General features: G+C 43.9%; 1 protein-coding gene across 1 annotated transcript; it reads right to left on the bottom strand.

The window, feature by feature from the left end:
• Nucleotides 1-1080: 1080 nt before the first annotated feature.
• Tif-IA (RNA polymerase I-specific transcription initiation factor RRN3 homolog Tif-IA) lies at nt 1081-20960 on the bottom strand. Its single transcript, XM_070524355.1, has 13 exons — nt 20546-20960; nt 19561-19650; nt 18352-18484; nt 18084-18171; nt 16572-16740; nt 15070-15153; nt 14392-14503; nt 13210-13352; nt 11610-11743; nt 10139-10323; nt 7463-7712; nt 5556-5640; nt 1081-1909 (listed from the first exon to the last, which is right to left on the bottom strand). Exons 1-13 carry the CDS (start codon nt 20738-20740, stop codon nt 1790-1792), a joined length of 1788 nt encoding a protein of 595 aa, XP_070380456.1. The 5' UTR covers nt 20741-20960; the 3' UTR covers nt 1081-1789.
• Between the last annotated feature and the right edge of the window lie 120 nt (nt 20961-21080).

The following is a 21080-nucleotide window of genomic DNA, read 5'->3' as shown; positions in this document are numbered from 1 at the left end:
TGCAATATCGTATATACTGGTGTAAGGGCTGCATTTTTTTTCCCGCAATCTTAACGAAATATGGACCTTACACAGAGGTGGCCCATTGTAGTCTAATTTTTCTGGCCCTTGATTTCTTTATGAAAGAATGAATGGTGTTGTTTTCACAACGCATATATTTGTTCATGCAAGCACACCATGTAGCCAGTGCCCGTCTTTAAACTTCACTACTGTTGCTGTCATAGCTTCCCAAGTTGGGTTCAATAGCACACTCGGATACAGGTCATCCTCAGTGCCCTTCGTGGCGCTAAATACGACTGTTATATAAATAATTTTCACAATGATATTGGAAGACCATGCACTCGGATCCAAGACCAGGCGCAGAAGCTGCGACGCTGTTTTCGAATTCTTTATTTCATCGTTTCTTCAATTTTGGGCTGCCAAGTTGGGGGTTGTGGCTCATGTTACATGAGTGCATTCATTAGTCGAGTATATACGGTATGTGCACTAAAGCAATTAGTGAAAGTTTGCTAATTAGCCAATTATGCATTTTGATTTCCAGGGTAAATAATGCCCACATCTTCAATAATACAGCACGAGTAGATTTATGCTATATGTCACAGGCAATTTTTTTAAAATTCCACTAAAAAGGAAAGGAGATCTCTGGCATAACAAACTAGCAGCCAAAGCAGGTTGAGGTATTGTTACACCTCGTATTTAACTTTCCCACAATCTGCACTACCCTCAAAAGCCTCGCACATTAACATACGACTCCATTTTTGATTATGAAATATTTTCAACAAGAACACATTACGGAAATGCACAATTTGAACACCGTAGCAAAAATGTTTATCACGTGAACTTGGCCTCATAAGGTGTGTTGAGCTGACACCTGGCTTCCAACAAAACAAAACAGCTCAACTTGCCGATTTCAAGTAACCACCATCACATAACGCAAGAGGGCTGTAACTGCAGGTTTGTAGAATCAATAGCTGAAAGAACAGCTAAAGCTCTTGCAACTAGCATGCTCGCTTTCAAAAGACAACATAATACTTTCAAGACAACACAACACTTTCAAAAGACACAAAAAAGACAACACACTTGTCGAGCCTTCTTTATTCCTCAAAACGATTTCAAATTTACAAGAGCTTGGCCAGCAGGTAATATACAAATCGCCAAATGATGTCATGCCCACATTCACTGTACAAAATTCCTTAGTTCATAGAATGCGCAGGTTTAGCTTTTAAAGAGTGGAGATGTACAAGGTAGAGTGGGAATTTTACGGGATGTGGGTTCTGCGAAAAAGTATAATGTCAGCCTAGCTTCTCAGCTTGCAGCCATTATGACAGTACTGCGCCATGTCTGCCACACACACTAGCACATGTACGCAATTGAAATCCTGGCTGCATTCCGAAGCACAGAAAATACTTGTTTTTTTCAGATCACGCATCCCGTAAACTTTTGACCCTTCCTGTACTTTTATTGACAGCTCAACAATTACATGTGCCATATTTACATTTTACTTCCTAGAAATATCCGAAGACTTAAAGTTATAGCCCTTCAGAGTAGCAGAGGAGACTGCCGTGAGATGGTTTCCATCATAGAAGAACCTAGACGGGTGACGTCGTCCTTGCATGATACCGCTGCGTTAGAAGTCAACCGCTTCCTCCGACCTTTTGTCCATGAGTGGCAGTATCGTGGTGGCATCAAAAGCAGCAAAAAAAGATTAAATGCTACCCCTCTGCATTACACTGCTAGCATTTAACATTAAATCCCCAATTTTTTAATTATACTAGTACTAGCTTCTGAACTATCGGTGGTGACCAAAAGATAGACTGCGCTTGAAGCCAGGCGACGTGCCGTAACTGAACATTTCAGCGACGCAGCTCGGTGACTTGGGCGACTTGCACATCAGCTCATCATCGTCGTCCTGGAAAAGAGAGAAAGACCAAAATGAGCCTTAGCATTAAAACAGAAACACAGGGGCAGGGGTGGAATTGTTGCGGATTTAACTGCAGGCTGTGAGTACTTATTTATCAAAACTGATGCTTCCTAGCAAAATGCTATGCTTCGAGTACTGGCTTGTTTCACTTCTGCAATTGCAACATGCCCCTGAACTCATTCATTAAGAAGTTCATTACCAAGATTTCATTAAATGTATTGACTAATATCATATAGCACAATGTGGTACCCGCCTGAACTGCAAAGCTTGGAAAATAAAAAGTGATTATTACGGGGTTTCCCGTGCCAATAACCAAGATCTGATTATGAGGTACACCGTTGTGAGAGACTCTGGAATAATTTTGACAACCTGGGGTTCTTTAATGTGCACCTAAATCTAACAGGTGTTTTCACATTTCAGCCCCATCGAAATGCAGCCGCCGTGGGATTTGATCCTGCGACATCGTGCTTAGCAGCCATAGCCACTAAGCAACCACAACGGGTAATGAATTATAGGACACAACAAAGTAAACCTGTTCCTTGTCAATGTCAGTGTGTAATGGATAGATGCTAGCAATGAATATTGGATATAACAAAGGTATTATCATCTCTGACGCGACTTTGTTATACCAAGGTGCAACTATCTAATTATCTGGTAAACATATAACATTTTAAAAAATGTTAATTTTGGGTTCTTTTGTGACAATGTTGCAATATGATTATGACGCATGCCATAGTGGGGCACTACAGATTAATTTTGACCAGCTGGGATTGTTTAAAGTGCACGGTACACTGGCATTTTTCCATTTTGACCCCATCGAAATGGGCGGCGCAACCGAGATTTCAACCTGCGCCCTCGGGCTTAACAGCACAACACCACGGGGAGTGCATGCATATTGCCCTGGAACACTTTTTGTCAAAACTGAGAATGCAGTCGAGCGAGTCAGATGGCCTTTAATGAATATGTTATCGCAGAACAGATTTGAAAAAGGAGCAAGGAATAACAGAGATGCATAGAGTGCAATGTTTACCATCTCCAATGCTCCTCTAAGCACAGCGTTCCCCGTTAGCTGGGGTGGACACTGATTGCGACACCCTGTCCAATTGATCCTTTCTTACTGTTTCTTCTTTTCGCGGTGCAGTTACGCTAACCCTTCAAGGTTGCCATCTGACCAAGCTGCCGAAAATTCACAAACGAGAAGCGAGAGGGCAGGTCAGATGCGTTGAGGAAGCTTTAGCTTCGGGAAAACCCCGGTTTCCCTGTTCAAATACACGTAAAATGCAGAAATGTTTTCAAGAGACAACTGTGGAACTAGACTGACTTGAACGAAATTTGTTGCACATGAAGAGAGAGAGTTAAGTTCTAGTGACTAAAGGAAGCAGTATTTTAATTTAAGGCCTAGCGATTTTTGTTGTTTTGCAGAAAGCTTTACTTTTTAGACAATTTGAAAGAAATATGCAGTTACGATGTATTTTTACCTACTTATTTCAAAAATGCAATTATTGTTTTCTTATGATAAAAACATTGTATGATATCAAGGTGGGCAATCTTTGTGACTAAGTTTGACAACCTATAACATCACTTCAAGATGGCCTAAAAACAAAAATTTATAGCTTACAACATATCATCAACATTCAGAATCGATTTCATGTGCTGTACTTTACCGTGCGAGTTGCTGATAATTAGCTAATTAGGCCCTAAATAGAGAACATCTCATTTTGGACATCACAAAAAATATTTGTCACAGGAAAAAGAAAATAATTGCACATCTGAAATCATCAGGTAAAAATACATTAAATGTGCGAATCTAATTTAAATTGGTTAACAAAATAAAAAGTAATTTTAAATGCCTCATCCCTACGTCTACTGTATATTAAAATTGGAGGCCCAGAGCGAAAGCTTCCCCTTGAAGGAGCACGCACACAAAATTTCGAAGATGATATAACTCGTGAGGTCGATTTCTGCAAACACATGCACAAACAACATCTACAAAATATCAATAGGGAGTGTAGCTGGACACGTACTTAAAAACAATTGTAATGTACATATGTGTGGGCAGTCAACCGCAATGTGCAGTACCCCGCGACATTGGCATCAACGATGACATTACATCACGAGTTCTTGTTGCAATTCTGCCTACCATGCACCGAGCAGATTGTGCTGCTTGCGCTTTTGCTCCTTCCGGGACCGGCACTACGGTGCGGTGCCGTTATGCAGGCTGCGCTGCCAGTCTCCCTCAGCAGTCGCTCGTCGCAGAATGCTGTCCGTGTCATGCTCGTGCATTCTTCACTTAAAAAGCGCAGAAAAAAATTAATTTGCGCTTACCTCTGCCCTGTTCTTACTGAAATTTTGCAGAAAGATCGCATTTTATTTATTTTTGTTTTAGATAAAAATTAAGAATGCACGCAATTTTCCTGGTGATATAGAAAGTGTTCGATATACGCAATAATTCGATATATCCATGTTTTATACATCACGGTTTAACTGTATTTAAGAAGAAAAAATGCAAATTCGGCTTCGTCTATAGAGAAACTGCTGCCAAGTTAGCACTACCAGAGGCTTGCGTCGCCACCTAAAGGGATGCCACGTGGGACAGGCGGTTGCTTTGCAGATGCCCACACCTGAAAGTGATGGGCCACGTCTAGCATGACGGCAACTCCCGTCAGCAGAAAATCGGCGTCGCTGGACGATGAAATGAGGATGGCGTCAAGCGCACCACACGAATCTCACGCCGACAGACACATCACAGTTTCGTGCGATACCGTGACCAGCTGGGTTTACGAAGCCCTGCATAAAGTTGCGCCACTCTCGTTGCTCCCCGAAATCGAAACTTGGACTGGTCTCTGTAAACAAGGCTCCAAATAATTACCCGTTGCACAGCGAAGCAAACGTGATTCCGTGCCGTGATTACTGGGTCATTGGCTACTGAATGCAACAGAAAAGACAAGATATGAAATTTTCGGGCGAGTAGCCCTCCTTTCGGTGCTTAAATTCCTGTTTGCTAGAACATTCGAGGGGCGTGCGTATGGGAACTTTCGCTTGGGAGTAATTGATGATCAGAAACAATAGTCCAATGTTAACATCTGTGAGCCATCATGCAGGTCTGTGACACCACATGACACCACAGGTGGGGTGTAACAGAGGTGGCCTTGAACGCTGAATGAGAAAGTGGGCTATTCTTGATGCAAGATTGTGGGCCTTCTGCTGCAAGCAGCCAAATAATACAGTTGACTACCGTTAAATTGACCCACTGCGAGACGTCCTGTAGAACAGATGGCGCAGCAGAGACGGTGCCTTCAATTTATGCGCCTGAATGGATGAAGCTGCAAGAAGTTTCTTGGGAGTGTTCACCTTCACTGGAAACACCACGTAAAGCATTGTTTTCAGAGTCAGAGATGGTGATATAGGGACGTACTTTTGCACATGTCAAAATTGGGAATTACTTCGCTTAAGCGTCCCGCTTGGATCTACGAGTGCAGATTCGGTGTGCCACGAAGCCACAACAACAGACTGGAAGAGATTAATCCAACAGCTACAATTTTATGTGTCATTGTTCACTGTGTCAGCCTAAGCACAATAGAGCAGCCCGCAATTTTAGTACCGAGACTATCTGAAAGGTTGAAAGAATGCAAACCTCAGGTTCATCGTCCAAGTCTGCGTCGACATCGTCGTCAGACTTCTCAAACTTCCTGTAGAGGGGATCAATCCATTTGCTGGTGCTGTAGCATAGAAGAAAAAAGGGCAAAAAAATAAGAGGAGGCAGCTGATCAGAAGACAACGTAAAGAGAGCAAGGCAAATGTAACAATTCATCATCTAGCAAACAGAAATATGTTCAGCTGCTTCAGAAATCCTTAAGGCCAACCTACATGGGGCGAAAAGGCAACAAACTTTCGGCTTCTGCCACTCGACATCCAAAAACTGGCTGCTCGCTGCTGATCTGCTCTCTTCAGATAGTCGCCGCCCAGCGAACACCGCCACTAAAAGCGGTCGGCGGCCTTCACCCGCTCTTGCTAGCATGAAGTTTGGAGTGGCGAACATGCAGCAGCGCTCTGCGCTAAATTTTTTAGCTGCGCAATATTCGTTGCGAAAGATCACTCCGTGGAGGTTGCCCTTTAGCCTACAAGAACAGAAAACTGGGCAAATTTGTATGAATGCACAAATGGTCTAACGGTGCAAGTAAGATGAAAATGGAGACAACAAAGTGACCAGCCAAGCGCTTGCCCAATCGTCCCCTTGTTTCTGTTTTCGTTTTGCTTACACTGCCAGGTCAACCATTGAAGTCTCGGACTTAGTGCAAAACACTGCCGAAAGTGTGAAACTCTTTATTGGGCAAACTTGTGGCCAGAATGAGAAGCGACAATCAACTCGCAATGATAGTGGCGAGTGCTATCATCGGTTGCTGAAATCTAGACTCATGGGTCAAGTCTGCTTCCTATTTATTGCGCATGTTTCATCTTTGTACCTTCCAGATTAATCACTGGTGTTTGCTTATATTCGAGGATATACAAGACTATTTGCTATGCACCACTCAATCCCATAAAACATGCCTAGTTCGCTATAGAAGAACAACACGATACATTTCAGATACTATTAGACACAACTTTTGCAAAGTGACAAGTTCATAACAGTGATAATCTGAAAAAAAAAAAGAAAGAAAACGAGTAACACAACAGCATGTGCAGAATGTTGAAAACAGCTTAAAAGGCAACTCCGGCGATCTTTCAATGCCCACTGATCTTAATAGAATTTTTAATATATATTCTCCTTTGCATTCTGATTAACTGTGCCAAGCTATATGGCTATAAGTCATTTAGTTTTCCTGAAGATGAATTCTAAAGATTGGTTGTATTCCCTACTCACGACTTTCTACTGGCCACTCTGTGTTTCTGACGTCAGCGACTACACCGCCACTGTCATTCAAATTGCCACTTAAATTGCCACTGTCAAGTTCGGAAACTTTGTAAAAGCTCCATATGTTGTTAGGAGACATCACCAGCTTCGCTTCCTTGGCATTAGCGCCAAGTGTACTGCGTCTCTAGCACGGGTTCTGCGTGTTTACACAATGATAGTGCAGGATCTGACGTCATTGGCTCATCGTGACGTCACACCGAAGCAGCTACCCGTTTCAGGTTTTGCATCTCGTTTATTAGTTATTTAAAATTATTGATGAATTTCTAAGCAAACTGAACCACCCTGCCGGTACAAGACTGTCAATGCCATTTGAAAATGACAATATCCTAATATGGTTAAATAAACGCCGGAGTTGCCCTTTAACAAGCTGCTTCATTCCCCCAAAAGACAATATTCGTGCACTACTTCTGATTACAACACAACCTAGTTAATATGTTTCTAGCTGTTGCCTTGGCTGCTGTGTTACACTTTCACAGTTCTCCACGGTGCCTTCGTTGCTTCTATGACGTCCGTCTCGTACAATACAACTATCTCTCTCTCTCTTTTAACGTTTTGTTGTTTCACGAACGGCAAATCAACAGGGTTCAGAGTGTCATTGACACACGGCAGCAGAACGTCTCCACACTCACCGCTTCAGCACATAGGGGTCGAACGGGAAGAATGCGTCGAGGACTGAGTCTCCGTACGGTGTGTTGTCCCCGCCGGCGGTGGGCAGGGCGAGCCGCTGGTTGCGCTCGATGACACTGTAGCAGTAGACAAGCTGGTAGTGGCGTGCTATCGAGGCAAACTGCTTGACCACGGCGGGCAGGCAGGCCTTCAGAGGGTTCAGCGGGCACATCACGAGAGCCTCCAGGTTCAGGTCACGCAGGTACTGCAGGCCTGCACATAGTACAGTGAACTTCCATGATGAACTAAAACTAGAACCATGAAGGTTCTAGTTAAGCAAGCAGAAGCAGAGTGAAACAAGTCAACAAACAGTCCTAAAAGTGTGAAGATTACCAGACCACTTCATCTTACAGTTAAATCCCAGTATTAATTCAGAATCCTTTAATTCAAACTGATCAGTTAGTCCCAGCATAGCCACATGTATTCAAATAAAGAAAAACTCCCACTATTTCGAACTCCTACAACCATGCAGCAGCCATTTCAAATGAAATTTCACTCCTTCCGTCAAACTGAACCAAAGGCCAAAGTTTGATGCACTGCTAGTCACCACAACCTTGTGTAACGGGGATATTCAGCCTTGTAGCTTTGTGTGGTACATTAGGCCCACACTGCATGCATTGCCACGGAACCGGGGTAAAGTGCCACAAAAACACAATTTTACCGCAATAGCATGCCGAGCTTCAGCAGATAAGCAAATTAATGATGCAGTAAGGAATTAGGCTTTTTAAGCTGTTTCACGCCGCCAACAGATGACCAGTGCTAAACGCTGTGTCATTATCCGATTGGCACAAAGTTGACAGGGCACACTCGTGTGATTATCCTTCTTTTACATTCCAAGATCAAATTAGCTACACTTGCTCAGTGATCTGCAATTTCGGAGACAGCAATTCCAAAAATGTATGGTAAGCCACTAGGTCACGTTGGTATGGTACAGTCACTGACCGGTAACTTGGGCTCGGTCCTGTACGACCACGTGTCAATCTGGTGACTAAGTAACCTGATTTGAGCAGATAAGCTATATTTTAATGCGTTGCTCACTCCTCCTCGAAATAGAACATTACGGTATGCCTAATCGATACAGTCGTGGCCGATTCCACGCAAATCACAGTACAAGCCAATCCAAGCCGCCAAGTGGTGGAGGGCTGAACTGTGTGAGTTCTGCGCATGCAGGCTTGTTGCTTTACTTGTTAAATTGCATCACAGCAACTTCTTTGACTGCTACAACAGTTTTTTTGTTTGTCACAATCAACAAGCAGCTTTAAACAGAGCATACGCCATGCTCAATGTCTCCAACAAAGAGGGTAGCAGTTTTTAAGTGAAAAATCTGTTTAACAATGAATTTTGCAAAGAAACCAGTAATATAGGGCTAGTGATGGAGAGAGATTCAACAGCAATCACAGGGACAGATGCAGCCTCCTATCACCCAGAAGGCGGCCGAGATCCCCTAGGTCTCAGTGGCTGCCTCTGCTAGCTGGACAGCCCAGACCTAGTTTAGTTGGTCTGAGCTGAGCAGCAGGGTCTCCCACTGCTGCTGGTTTTGAATTTTGCGGCCCTCGAAAGTAGCCGCCTTCAAGCATGCCCGCACATTATATAGCAGATCCGCCCTAAGCGTTAAGTAATTTACATTGATCCTTATATTGCCCTGGATAGAACCTGCTGCAGGCGACCGGGTTAGGATACATGTCTGTTTGCAGAAGGTGCCAGGCAACCACCTGTTTCTTGAGGATGGAGATTAAGAGCATAGGAGACCATACTTATGACTGCCTGTAGTAACAGCCATAACAATGGTCAAAACTCAGACTGACCAGGTCACATGTGAGCATATCTGCATGCACGCCGCAATGTGTTGGCAAGCTTTTCTGGCTGCTTGTAAAATAAAGACTTATTTTCTGGCAAATTCAATATTTCTGGCTCCATTTATTTCGACCTTTAGGCAGTGCTCGTCAATTCCGAATGATCAGACAATCACTGTATTGCACGCTCTACTGTGCGTATTGTTGAGTGCAATATTAAAAGGGGGCTTTCTTTTGCTCAAACTCCACTTTATTAGACTAATTTTCCAGTGCCCTTAGAGTTTGAATCGCCATTGTTCCACTGCATTAGGTGTTGTAAAATGCGAATGTGCAAGCAGACGACGATGCAGACACACAGACGACAAGCAAAAGTCCATTTGTGCTTTGCCTGTGCCCCTACTTGTGTTGTCATCTGTTTGGAAATTTAAGACTTACATTGCCAAGTTTACCTGCAAACTATTACCTTCACCCTCTAGATAGTGCCTACTATAAGACAAAACAAGTAGGCTGACAAACCTTATTACAGGTCAACAGTTTCGTCAAGCTTCATGCATGGCACGTATCCTGCGTAGACACTCGATTTGTGGCGTTTAACGCACCACAAGAACACTGGATAAATGAGAGACGACCATAGTCGAGAGCTCCAGATTAATTTTTACCGGCTGGGGTTCTTTAATGTGCACCATAGTCAAAATGCACGAGCGTTTCTACATTACACCATCAGAATATGGCCCCAGCACTGGTGGAAATCTAACCCGTGAACTGCTGCTCGACAGCAGCATACTACATCTACTCGCCCGCCACTCCAGAGACAAGGGAGTGCACAGAGTGGCACGCAGACCCCACCTTTCTCGCCGTCTGCAATGCCTTTGTGGTGGAAGGCAAACACGTAAAACACTGTCTGGCAGACGGCGTAGAAGGTTCCGTGCCGCTGGACATCATGCTGGGGTTGACAGAATCCGCCGTCATTCAGCGAGGCCATGTAGCCGTGCGCCCACTTGCACATGAGAGACAGGGAGTCGCACACCGTGCTGCGATACAGAAAAAAAGCAAAAATAGAAAAAGTAATGTCATGTTTGGAGCACAGCTGCAAATATATAAAGCCACATGCTTTGTGAAACCGGTGCAGTTGAACATATAACAGTGTCCAACTGTCATATCTGACATGAAAACACCTTCGTCACACGTGATATTTTTTTATGAGCATCTTGGTAAACATCTTGGTAAACAAACACACATGACCAAAAAGAAAGCAATAGCTTGTGCTATATTTGTTGAACTCTGGTACCAGCACATTGGTACCGCCCTATCAGTTTACAATGCTTTGAGCTCTACATAATTTGTGGTGAGCAATCGCAAAACGTTGGCAATTTCGTACAAAGGGTGACGCATCGACAGTGGAAGCAAGGTTTCATATTACACTTGACCTCCTCGGATGGCGCTGTAGCTACCGTAACATCCTGAGAGCTGCCCCACCCCCGAAAGATAACCCTCCTCTGTTATTGGAATGATTTTCTAGTTTTTTTTCAAAAACATCGATAGGTGACCACAGCGGCACATTAAAAGTTAGCTCACCTCATACTTTTACTCGATTTTCTCTCTACTTTAGGTGGGCTATCTCTAGGAATCTTAAGGTATGTGCGTCTGCAACATGGCTTAAAGCTGGGCCCAAATATTTTTTTGCATTTTCTGATGGTTTAGGATAAAAGGCATACACTGCAAACGAAATGTTTTGTGGCTGTTCTTTGCCTTCTAGAATTGCTGAAATTCTGACAAATAAATCAGTTTGGTTCATAAAACCTGGTCAGAGCAACTTTGGTGTTTTGTATCATATAGCATCTATCTAGCATATTGAAGAACGCATATGGACTACCACACCAATGCAAATGGCAAAAATTGGTCAGGAGTGTCCATATAATTGTTATTGCAAAAAAAATGTCAATTTTTGTAAGATTCTTGTAATTGATCTGCACGTATTTAAAATGTAAAATTTCATAGAGACGGCTGATTACCTACACTATCCGAGACTAGGCATTTTACATAATCCAAACTATCAATGCAGTTGGCCTTTAGGGTGCTGGAGGTGGAGACGGGCATGCATTTTTCTGTGTAACTTGTATGATGTATTTTGATATGCTAAATTCGTTTCAAGTTATAATGATGCCAGTCTTTGTTTCTTCAGATTTATAGAAAGGTCCTCCCAAAGTAAAGACACGTTCAGTTCTCCATTAAAGAGCTCCATTAAAATAATAAAAATAAAAACGCTGAATAAAAAAAACACCGTCAAGCAAAGGAAAAACAGCAACGGCTGCCCCACCTGAGAGGCACATATTTTGCTCGGGCCAGAAAGCTTCCGATGTAGTATGCCGACGCTTGCCGCACGATGCACGATGTGGCAGGGTTCTGGACTTTCTTCCAGAGGTAGTCCAGGAATGCAACTGCCAGGGCCGCCTGAAGAGTTGTCGGTAAGAAGACACCCGACTCAGCCACAAGCTATATGTACACAACTACAACAGAACGTCTTTGATCTAAATCACACACTCGCACATGCAACACATCCAGACTGTCCGATATGGCCAGTAATTTCAGAAATTAGCCCTCATAATCATTCGGTCCACCACAAGAAAACGGTCTTTCTCAGTTGTCTCAGTTTAACGACACCTACACACATAAGAACAGAAAATGCACAGAGGCGTGGCGGCGACCTCAGCAAAGAGCATGGCCAGTGACAAGTGCATGCATGACCCGTCACCACCAAAACCCATCTTCACCTGTCTGCTCGAAAGTAATGTGGCATAGTAAGCAGCGCCATTGGAAGCACACTGCACCATTTTACAGTCAACAATTAAAACCCACGACCATTCTTTACCGCCTCCTGGAGCAGGATTGCTGGCAGCGAATAGCTTGCAGAAATTAAAGCGAACCAGCAGTTGCCGCGCTGGGAATGGACTTGGGCGTCCTGCAGGCTGAAAGCTACTTTCACAGCATCTGCCTGGTTGACTTGCTGCTGATGTGCGATGATTGGCCGTTCAAACAGCGTATTGTGACGGGAATGCAACTAAGCGTGATTCGCAGTACAAGTTCGCTGGTGGAGGCACGGCCCATATATAGGCTGGTTTGTCTCAGGGCTGCGTCCACATCTACTTTATCCTGAATAAAAAGACGTAACAAGCACTTCTACCCACAGGGCCAGGCAATGCGAGCTTTTGGGGTTAGCGTTGCAATCAGTTTATCAAAGAACATTCAACAGAACAAGTGACTTCACATTCGTCTGCAAAAAAAGAAATAAGGGAAGTTCTGTGCGTTCGTCGAGGCCTTGGAGAAACAAATTGGTAAATTCTTGCTTTTCACTACCTTGAACTGTTCGAGACTTTAATAATAATAAAATTCCGGGGTGTCAAGGGCGAAAGCCATATGATAATGAGGCAAGCCTTAGTGGGAGACACCGGATTAATTTTGATCACTTGGAGTTCACCCAATGCAAGGGGCTTGGGCATCTTTGCATTTAACCCCATCCAAATGCGGCTGCCACGGCCTAGATTTGATCTCACGCCCTTGAGCTTAGCAGCGCAACGCCAAAGCCACTACGCCACCAAGGCAGGTGCTGCCCAAGAAATGTGGAGTTTTCAAATAACTTCAGATAGGCATACTTTATATTTCGAATTACCAATATATTGAACTATTTTGTGATCCCCTTTGATTTCGATAGATTCGGGATCGACTGTACTACCTTCAAAGATCGTGCGTTACCTGACATCACAAGCTCATACTCGTGTGACAGCAGAAGCATGATAACAAAGGCAACTACACAATTAAATATGCGCAGCAATACAATCCTAACTACTCACTGATATGAGCATTTAATCTTAGTATTCTTCACTTAACAAATAATATAAAGTGTATAAAGTACTGCTCACGGGCCGGAAGCTGCACAGGTAGAAGAGGAGGAACTGTACGTGACAGCACTTGTGCGTCGGCAGGACTATCTTGTCGAAGATGGCCAGGAAGTCCTTGAAGAGCACTTTAGTCTTCTCCCAGTCCAGCTTGGACAGGTCGTCGTCTGTGAGAACATTGCATTTGCCCGACAATAAGACAACACAAAACAGCAAGTGAGCACTTTTTTTTTGGGGGGGGTTCTACGTGCCAAAACCACTTTCTGATTATGAGGCACGCCGTAGTGGAGGACTCCGGAAATTTAGACCGCCTGGGGTTCTTTAACGTGCACCTAAATCTAAGCACACAGGTGTTTTCGCATTTCGCCCCCATCGAAATGCGGCCGCCGTGGCCGGGATTCGATTGACCACTATGAAGGGAGTGCCACTATGCCACGCAAGTGACCACTATGAAGGGAGTGCGACAGAGGTGAAATACTGCACGTGACAAACACTTGTGCATGGCTCTTAAAGCAGTACTGACACAAACATTTCGGGCCCTACTTTTGCTGCTTCTTTAGGTACAGTTAAACCTTGACACTATAACAAAGTTGGTAAAATCGGCACTTTGCTTCACTATATCGTAATTTCGTTATATTGAAACTACCTTTTATGCAGCTAGGTACAGTCGCCGACTGATTTTCCTTACATGGAAGGGGCCGCAAAATTTCTCAAATTATCGTGCAATCGAAAAAAAAATAAAGTTCAGTCAGAAAAAAACTAATTCATTTGTTGAATTAGGGGGTCGGGGACCAAAGATACGGTTTCATGTAGTGTCGACGACATCTTCACATAGGTTGTGTGAAGCGAAGCTTTCACGTCCACTTGGCCACCGTAACCGATATCGTCGCCTGCAGCGGGAGGAAAAAGCTATCGTGAAGAACACAGGCACAGTGGAGTGGATGCTTAGTCCCTCTCCCGCTTCAACGCGTCTCCGAAACTGCGGGAAGACAGCCCAAACGAAGCCACCGCCATCTCGGCTTGCCCGGTGGCATTGCACTCCCACCGCAGATTCACTCCGTCACAGGGCGCACTGGCCACGTACCCCGCTGACAGCCATGCAGCCGAGCTAGAAGGGGAGAGGCCCACTCGCCTGCCTCCCTCCACCCCCCATAGCGTGTGCTTGACCAAGTATCCGTGTTGCTGTTTTTATAATAAATCACGTACCTTTGGCATTGCAGCGTTGTTGGAAATGCAGGTAGAACTGGTTGAGAACCTGGTCCAGAATGTCAGCAAGGGGATGTTGCATGCGTTCTAAGTTGGTGCTGTTGTCTTTTTCCTGCAACAAATGCGAGCAAATGCAAGAGATTACACTAAGAACAACAGCTCTCTTCTACAGCAGGAGCTTCGTGCTCAGCAAGGACTCACAGGCATTTGTTCCCAATACTCATAGAATTTGATGCTAAACAATTGAAGCTGCTTGCGTTGAATACGATATTTCATCGAAAAAAGCTATCACTATGTCAGCAATTTGTTATATATCTGTACTTTCAGTAGTGTAACTCGCATCTGGTCCTTCTAACTCAGTGAATATTATTACAGGCAAACTAACTATAAGTCGGTTCAACTTTACATGCACAAGGAAAACAAAAACAAAGGACACACTGGCATCCCTTTCAAATTTTAGCATTATGTACATGTGTTTTGCTCCTTTGAGGAGACAACTGCTACCCCTTTATTTTTGTGTGTGCTGTTTATAGACATCTTGTAACAAGAACAAAATAGCTGTGAGGTCATAACACATCACACCAGTGTGCCAAATAAAGACAGATAAAAAAGAAATGTTTGTATAATTAGACGAACATACCGTAACACAACATAATTACATAATATAATCGAACATACCATTTCAAAGATGTCGCCTCCTTCCATGGCATCATCCTCGTCCTCGAGTTCAGCTTCACTTATTTCATCCTTGGGGCAGTGCAGCTAAAATGTACATTAAAAAACATTTGCAAGAAATTTAAGCTTGCATACTCATGAATAAAAACTATGCTCGCGTTCTCACAGACAAGGAAAAATAGCACGCAAAAGAAATACATGCACATGCTAGGCTTTCGTTGGGCAAGCACATCAACTTTAAAGGAGTCATAGCCATCCATCTACTCAGTTTATCAAAGTAAATGAGAGCAGAGTGGCTAATATGGTTAAACACACAAAACAAAATTTTTAGGCTTGGAATTAAGCACTGCACTTTAAAATTGTCCCACACCAAGGTGGAAAAATTTGATTGCATTCGGTGTGGTAGGGAAGCTATATCTGGAATATTTTTTTATCATCATCACCAGCCTATTTTATGTCTGCTGCAGGACGAAAGTTTCTCCCTGTGATCTCCAATTACCCCTGCCCTGTGCCAATCAATTCCAGCTTGCACTTGCGAATTTCATCCCCCCACCCAGTCTTCCGCCTTTCTTGACTGCGCTTCCCTGCTCTTGGCATCTGTTCTGTAACCCTAACGGTCCATCGGTTATCTGACCCACGCATTACATGACCTGCCCAGCTCCATTTCTTTCACATATGGCAGAGTAACTGTAAAGCAGTCTGGCACTACTCACAGGAAACGAAACGAAGTGTGTTTTGCACAGCCAGTGTGCGCAGTATATGCATAGCTTCTTTTTTTTTTGTTTTTTTCGCACGTACGTGTCTCACGTGGTCAGCATGAGACAGTTTTTCTTAAGGAAGTGAAACAATTGCGGACACAATGCAACGACAACACCCTTGCTGTGCCATTAAGTGCGAAAGCATGCAAAGTAAGGAGAGTCTGGCACAGCATGGTTTCAGAGCAGACGACACAGCAGTGGGGAGTCCCGCATTTCTTGGCGTCACACAAGCCATGTCAAAATGGTGGTCATTGTGGGGCTTAGAGACAGTAAATTGAAACTCAAATTTAGGCTAGAATGAACACCGATATATCAAGTTTGCGTGTGCATGTGTGTGTGCATAACCCGTATTGGCCCTTCTACTCACAGTTACAATGATTAACAGAGAATGGTTAGACGACCGTGTCATGGCAACTTTAAGGAAAATGATGTGAACTGCTGCAGGTTCATGAGCTAGGTAGTATTTTACTTTGGCAAACAAGGAGGCTGGAGACACACTACACATGCCTTCGTACTGGCCATACCAGTGGACGGCACACATGCTACACACGACAACGATGCGTGCAGTGCGGGTCCAGTCCTTTTGTCTTCCGACACACAGCATGTAAACATGAATAGAGTTAGTGTATTGCTCATTAAAAAATAACCAGTATTACTGCCACTTGCTCTGAATCACAGTGCTCAAAAGCGGAAAAAAAAAGACAAGTAATAGGTTAGACTACTTGCACTCAGAAAAAGACAACTCACATCAATCTGCAATGCCTTGTGCGTGAGCAGCTGCAGCAACTCCAGCCTATGGTCTGGGATGTAGGAGGACAGGCGCAGAAGGTGACCCACGAGGGATGCCTGCTGGGTGCCCTCGCGTTTCATGTAAGGAAACACCTCGGCGAGAATCTCGATCAGCCGTGTGGGAGCTCTGCGCATAATTAGAGCCAGATTGATTGATTTACTGTTTTTGTGTTTAATGTGCCAAAGCTACACTGAGTTTACATGAGGCGCTGTAATTGAAGGCTTTGGTTTGAAGGCTAATTGCAATAAAATTTCACTTTGGCTAAATTGGTCATAAATCATACCGCTCAAGACTGATGCAGTCTTGGCAAAACCGCTGTGCTGGTTATTGTGTAGATGACGCATGCACCCGGTGGTAAGCGGCCATGACATAAATCCCAGCATGGCATCACCAAATTTGTTCAGCGCTTCGCAGGCAGTCGCCCAATCTTAGAGGTCATGCCAAAAACTTGCGTGTTGCAGGTCGTGTGTCACTTTCAATGAGTGGTAATGACTTTTCTTTTTTTCCAGCTTTCAGTATAAAGAACAACTATCTTTGAAAGCTGTTCATGATGCTTCCACTAATATTTCAAATGTAAGAGATTCATAGGTTCATAACAGATTCATAACAGATTCATAGGTACACTGTCATAAACTAGGCATTTTAAGTAGTCCAAAATTTCATTGCGGTTGGCCTTTAACTTTGACTGCTTGAGTTTCTTTAACATGACTCAATGCTGTACTGGGAGACAACTTCCCATGGCAAAAAACTACAGGGCAAAGCCCTTGCCCATGTGTTACTGCACCAAGCGGTCCGGCCCAACACTTGACAGTGCTTTCAGTTTCTAAAAGGAAGTAGCTTCCATATGTGATGGTTTCGATGGATCCCACATCGCATGTGGGAACCTTCCCCACCTGTGGCAAGTTGTTTTTTCATCCACTCTCATTTCCATTAATTTATCATTTTTTTATCTCATTTACTAAGCACAAGTAATTTCCCCTATGTTGTCCTTCGTGTCAGTGTTTGTTGGCTTCTAACGATATGACTAACAAAAATTGGGCCCCTAAGTTAACCCCCTTTCTTCTCATTTAATATACGACTTTGTGGCGTGAAAAATTGCCACCAAAGGTCTCGCTGCTGCTGCTGCTTCTTCATTTCAACCACCCATGCCAAGACAGACAAGTCGATGTAATCTAAACATGACCTCCCTCCATGGTGTTCCCTGTGAATCAGCCAGTGCTTACGTCACATCAAAAGTACCACAATCTAAAATAGGTGGCACCATTCTCGATTTTTCTGTTTTCGTCATTTCCTCGCTTACAAAAGCTCTATTCTCGCTACGAATGATGAACAGAAACCTAATCTTGCAATTAAGCTCGGCCTAATATTTTACCCTAGTGTCCTCACTTCCCATAGTGGTATACCTCAGCCGCTAACTATGACAAGACCTGCACAGAGAGGACAGAACTGCAGATTCATGCGATACTTACGTTGGCATAAGCTTGAAGAGCAGCCGGAACAGTGCGTGAAGCCTCTCCAATTTTTCTTCCAGCTCTGGCGTGTCCTTGGAAGTGGCTTCTGCAAACAGACGAAAGCTGTGATTACCAAGACAAACACACACAGAAGCAGCATGGCTCCAAAGGTGGCCTACCGTATGTTTAAATGAAAAATATAACACAGACCAAAATTTCGAAAAGTTTTCTTACTGCACTTAATCCAGCACAACAGTATGGACGTTGCAAAAATTTTGGCACAAACCTGGAGACATGAAGGTGCCTAGGAGAGCTACGACAATGTTCTTCAGGATCACGGGGTGGATAAAGACAATGTCGCAGGCCAGCTGTGAAAATACGTCTATGACGTGAACATTCCTCCTGAGCAGGTTGATTTTCTGGGGGGAAAAAAAGAGCAGCAGGTAGCACAGAGCTGTTGAATATAGTCCAGACTGTCAAAACAAAGCAATCAACTACCTTTCACTGCCTGCCACTAGGGTTGCTTCCACTGGCAAATTTAGTTATTTCTTCATCATTCTGGCTGCCGGTTCAAACTCCACATAGGCACACCACTTGCCAGTTCTACAGCTCTCCCAAAACTGGCACCTTACAAAGCTGCGTCATATAACTTAATCCATTAAACTTGCTGTAATTTCTTAAAAACCATATATGTTGTTATCATATTTCTACACATTCTTTGGTTGTTTTTCATAAGTGACTATATGGCTTACAAACAAACCATCTGGAACAAAAGCAACATGATAACTTTAGCAGTGTGGTCAATGTTTCTAATCCTTTCCATAAAGCTTAATCATGCAAAGTTAGTGCTTTTGTATACATCACTTCTCACAAAAAGCATAATGGCCTCCTGCCTCATCTCAGTGTCAGTTTCTTTATATATTTCGTTTAGTCATGGTACCCTTAAAGACTCTCATTTGAGGCTATTTACATAAGGGGAGGGGGGTTGCACTAGAAAATGGTAAGATGAAATACAGAATAAAAGTACACTAACACAGTTGAGCTAGTAAGAAACAGTTATTTGTAAAAAATAGATGGTTAATGCACAGAACACAATCCTATGATAAAGAATATACAAAATCACAGAGTCTACAGTATTAAAGTATTTATACGCAACTCCTCAAAAAATAACTGCTTGGCAAAGGTGGAAAGCCTATCTGCAGCACCTTTCATTTTCAAAATCTCAAAGACTTCGCCATGTGTGCTTTGAAAATGGTGGCGTCCCTCAGCATTGTGTGCTACTATAGCACATTTAGCACTTCTTCGGTACATGGGCCTGCACAACTACAACTGTAATGACTGTAGCATGCGTGCTTGTGTTTCCTCCTTGTCTTTTATCTCTCATCACATTACACCCGGAGTGCCGAAAGAACGAAGGGGAGACAAAGAAAGCAATACACTTCTGTCATTACGCATACTGCAAGAGTGTCAGCAGAAATGACATGTCAACACTTACCAGGACGCAATCCAGAACTTCGTCGTTGTGCCTTTCAATCAGTGGCGCAGAATTCTTGATGCGTTTCAGCAACCTCACCAGCGTTTCATCCTAAAGAACCCCACATGCACCCAAACAGCAACATAAATGTGAATTTTTTTTCAGATGCTGATAAAAGCCAACCAATCTGTACCAATCACGCTCACCAAACATGACCATGCTGATCTGTACAATGCTAATTAAATGCACCACATCGTTTCCAGCAACAGCACTGAACCGAATGGTAGTTTCACAACCCCCCCACCAATTTGCATGCCAGTTCTGGGCTAGATTGATTGCAGGTTTCCAGCAATAAGGCCGTTTTCCCCCCCCCTCCTTGTTTTTTCCTAGGTTATCTATAAGCTTTTTCAGTTCAACGATCACGACAGTGCATACAAACACCGTGCCTAGAAGTAACAAACAGCACATCCGAGGTGTGCTAGACCACCCGCAGCAATGTCAACCGAAAGCCAAGCTACCAAAAGCCAAGCTTCTGTACCCAGTACCGGCAGACGTGAATGAGGACAAACTAGAAGAATTGCCATACTGTTTGTAGAAGGGATTTATTTGGAATTTGCTTTTAAGAAACAAAAATACACGTATTGATGCCGGGACATTCAACTCCGTATAGCAATGAATAGATCGATCATAAGCCGGCTGCAGACTGGCGCCGGATTGCGGGTCCGTTGCGCAACTGTTGTCGACTCCCTCCCTTCCCAAATAACAGCACTTGCGCAACTAGTTGCAACCAAGCGGCGCGCTTGTTTCGGCTTGTTTTAACGTCAGTACTACATTGATTACGACTTCACTTCCGGCTGTGGAACCGCAAACAGACCAATTCAGTAATCCCGAAAAGAAAACAAAAAAGCTGACAGTCAACGCTCCATGAATGCAAGAAAAAAGCGTGCAGGAATAGCTATTTAGCGCGGCCAGGTGTTGTCCAGGCAAGGCCCGAAGTGCAACTCACGTCGGTGTCGGCCGACTTGAGGGCACTGATCAGCTGCCTGTAGTTGCTGTCCATGACGTTCGACTTGTTGGCTTCCGCGAAAGCCATCTGCACGTCAATCTCGTCGGCAGAAGGCAGCTTGAATCCCACGCGGTTCTCGACGACCACGGTCGATGTCGACGGACCACGTTTCTTCAGTATCGACGTGGTTGACATGGTGACGAAAGCTGGGAGACAGCTCAGGCCCGCGCGGAACCCTGAGGGTTGTCAACAGGCACACAGACTGCCGTCAGCAGTCCAAAGTTTTTCAGGTGTTACCGTACTGTTCGTTCGGTTTAGAATGGCGTGAGTATACGTTCGAACCAGGCAAAAACACGACGTCGCGCCGTGACATTATATGCTGGCGCAGAACGAATCAACCATGCGGCAACGCAACCTACAAAAAAAGACCGGCTTTAACTGACTGGGGATTGTTCTGGCTTCGACTTGCACGCAGTTTACAGGCTTCGCAAGCCTAACAAGACGTAACAGCCGTTGCAAACCCCAATCGTTCAAT

The sequence above is a fragment of the Dermacentor albipictus genome, chromosome 8, assembly GCF_038994185.2.
Source record: "Dermacentor albipictus isolate Rhodes 1998 colony chromosome 8, USDA_Dalb.pri_finalv2, whole genome shotgun sequence".
Classification (NCBI taxonomy): Eukaryota; Metazoa; Arthropoda; class Arachnida; order Ixodida; family Ixodidae; genus Dermacentor; species Dermacentor albipictus.
The sequence above is the reverse complement of the archived record's forward strand: the minus strand, read 5'-3'. Positions and strand labels throughout refer to the sequence as shown.

Excerpts from the sequence above, each read along its gene's own strand:
- Tif-IA (XM_070524355.1), bottom strand. The coding sequence starts at position 20,740 with ATGTCAACCACGTCGATACTGAAGAAACGTGGTCCGTCGACATCGACC. Across the intron at positions 19,651-20,545 it reads TCAAGTCGGCCGACACCGAC|GATGAAACGCTGGTGAGGTT; the intron begins GTGAGTTGCACT and ends GGGGTTCTTTAG. Across the intron at positions 18,485-19,560 it reads AAGTTCTGGATTGCGTCCTG|AAAATCAACCTGCTCAGGAG; the intron begins GTAAGTGTTGAC and ends TTTTCCCCCCAG.